Source organism: Phalaenopsis equestris, unplaced genomic scaffold (assembly GCF_001263595.1).
Source record: "Phalaenopsis equestris unplaced genomic scaffold, ASM126359v1 Scaffold212150, whole genome shotgun sequence".
Classification (NCBI taxonomy): Eukaryota; Viridiplantae; Streptophyta; class Magnoliopsida; order Asparagales; family Orchidaceae; genus Phalaenopsis; species Phalaenopsis equestris.
In genome coordinates this window covers 120,047-122,721 of record NW_018231101.1, presented here as the reverse complement: position 1 = coordinate 122,721, position 2,675 = coordinate 120,047, and the positions used below count along the sequence as shown (strand labels likewise).

Below are 2,675 nucleotides of genomic sequence, written 5' to 3'. Positions count from 1 at the left end.
TTTTTTCGAGCTTGTTGGTTAATAATCTGTTGAAGCACACAGGAAATGGTGTAATAACATTTTGCTATTGAAAATATCAGTATTTACTTTGTATTTTAAAAGAAAGGTTGATGACTCACTCAAGAAGGGATTTATTAGCTAAAGTTTGAGCTATTAATTGATATGTTCTTGCTGTTTTTTCGAGCTAGCCACTATAAGTTTGAGCTATTAATTGATATGTTTATTGGAGGATTGAAATCTCAAGGAAAGGTTGTATCAAGGGAAGAGAGCTAGAAGGAGATGAAAGTCATTATTTCTTTTAGAAGCTTTGTTACAATGTTCACTCATATTTATAAAAGGCTTAACTTGTGCATTACAAATAAAGAATTTATTATGCACAAAATTGGAGGGGTCTTTTTTATGGTAATGGGGAATGTAATTAATATAAATTTGATAATGCATTGCTTTGGCAACTATTTATCATAAATGTTCATCATTGACATTCTACTTTTTGATAATGTTCATGTCAAGCAGCTCGGTCATGAGATGTCTATATTACAGGGGAGTTATTTTAGGATTGTATTGGGATATATTTTTTCTTGGATGAGTTTGGTTGTTGGATGGATTCAGTTGTTCCCACAAATTCATTAATTAATACATGGGTGATGGATTTCAATGAATGTTCATCTATCTAGGGCCTCTTGGCTCTCTTACATGAAATCTTCCTGCAGGTGCTTTGGTTACATCTGCTAAGTTTCAGTAGAGGCTCATTTAGGCTCACATTAAGGAGTAGTCTCAAAAAATGTCAACTCAACATAATTATCATCTATTATTTATTCAACTGTATAATTAGTTGACTTGATGGTGAACTCTCCTCGTAGGCTACTGTTCTCTCAGTAAATTTCATTGTTTTTTACAAGAGACTTTGTTCTTTGTAAACCTCTATTTGTTAGTAGGAGCTGAACACAGGACTTTGTTTAGTGCAAGTTTATATTACTGTTGAGATGACCTTTGTTCTAACAAGGTATTGTCTTGGCTTTTTGCTCGATAACTAGGCCGTTTCACTCCTGTGTTTAGCGACACAATGGTGTACTGTTTTACTTCTATGCGAATTTTGTGCAGTGGAAAATATGTTGGCTCTACTTAAGTGCTATAGCTTTTATGCTTACTTTGATGGTATCGATAATTAGAAAAGCTTAAATTATATGACATTGGTTAAAGGAAGCATTCATAGTTTAGGAGCACATTTTTTCTGTACACTGTTATTTTTCTACTAATTTTGGTTTGCTTTCTTGCAATGCATGCCTTCCACCGCAAGAAATACTCCTATGCTCCGGATTTCTGTTCTTTTTCGGTTGTTGATTGTTATTGTAGTTGGATGTGAGAAGATTGTGGCTGCACTAAGGAAGAGAAGTAATGAGAACTTGCATGTTATATATTGTTTATATGATGTAAGTTGTGCTTATGTGTACAACAAAGGAGTCCTTGTTGATATGTTTCAAAATTTCAGCAACTATTTCAATAAAATATTGCATTCGTTTCCCGTGGACGTAGGTCAGTTGACCGAACCACGTAAATTCTTGCGTTCCCTTATATTTACATCTCTGGTTTGGTTTATTGCTTGCAACTCGTTTATATGTATGCTTTCATTTATTTAGCAATGTTTAAATCCATTATATTAATTCATCTTGTGGGTTATTTTGTTTTTGTGATATTATTAGCATGGCTAATAAAAACAAAAAAGTTGTCTCCTGCACTTTGGGAGAAGGACACAAAATTAATATTCTGTGACCTATGCATATGTGAAATTGATAAGGGAAATAGGCCAACGACATTTCTCAATAAGGAAGGTTGGGATAACATTATTAGCAAATTCAAGAAGATAACAAGTAGGGAATATGATAGGCTCCAATTGAAGAATAAATGGGACCAGCTTAAGAAAGATTGGAAACTGTGGAATGATTTGAAGCGTGGCTCCACTGGATTAGGATGGGATCCAGTGAATAGAACAATTGAGGCATCCGAGGATTGGTGGCAAGAACGGCTTGCGGTAAGATTTTGTTGAGTCTTCTTTTTTAATTTTAAGAAGCTCTAATTTTAATAAGCTCTAATTTTTATTTCTAATAACCATACATTCTCATTTGCAGATTGTTCCTGCGGCAAAGAAGTTCAAATTGGCTAGGAATGAACCAGAATTGATGAGCAAGTTATAGATAGTTACAGACGATGTTTGGTGGGGTGGTCGCTATAGGGAAATATTCAGCTGCCCCGAGTCAAACAGTTTTCAAAACAACCCCCGAGAATGTGGCCGTTGAATTGTCAAATGATTCTGCAGAATTTCGCAGTGTTGAGCCACCTGAAATTCAATCCACCAACCGTGCGAAGCGCCCCCAGAACGAACGTAAGAGAAAGAGTGGAACTGCATCTCTGAGGGAGCAACTCTCATTCTTAGTCGACTCATCTAATGATGCCCCTCACAGAGTTCAAAAAACCTCGGTTCATGAGGTCATTGGACTTCTTGAGGAAGATCCAGAATTTACAGGGGATCGTGATCTTTTGTACTTTGCAGTAGACCTCTTTCATGATTCCCTCCACCGAGACTTCTTCACAGCACTGAGCAAAGAGCGACGATTGGAATACATACGCTATTATTATAACCGTCGTGACCTGTGAAGTTTAGCTCCTCATTAGTTCAC

The 2,675-nt window shown here is 36.1% G+C and overlaps 1 protein-coding gene across 1 annotated transcript; it reads left to right on the top strand.

Annotated features, from left to right (window-relative positions):
* Nucleotides 1-1,280: 1,280 nt before the first annotated feature.
* LOC110036880 (L10-interacting MYB domain-containing protein-like) lies at nucleotides 1,281-2,192 on the top strand. Its single transcript, XM_020741432.1, has 3 exons — nucleotides 1,281-1,430; nucleotides 1,796-2,029; nucleotides 2,127-2,192. Exons 1-3 carry the CDS (start codon nucleotides 1,281-1,283, stop codon nucleotides 2,190-2,192), a joined length of 450 nt encoding a protein of 149 aa, XP_020597091.1.
* Nucleotides 2,193-2,675: the final 483 nt, after the last annotated feature.

Coding starts and splice junctions, on each gene's coding strand:
- LOC110036880 (XM_020741432.1), top strand. CDS start 1,281: ATGCCTTCCACCGCAAGAAATACTCCTATGCTCCGGATTTCTGTTCTT. Junction 1,431..1,795: donor TTATATATTGTTTATATGAT/GTAAGTTGTGCT, acceptor GAAATTGATAAG/GGAAATAGGCCAACGACATT. Junction 2,030..2,126: donor GGTGGCAAGAACGGCTTGCG/GTAAGATTTTGT, acceptor TCTCATTTGCAG/ATTGTTCCTGCGGCAAAGAA.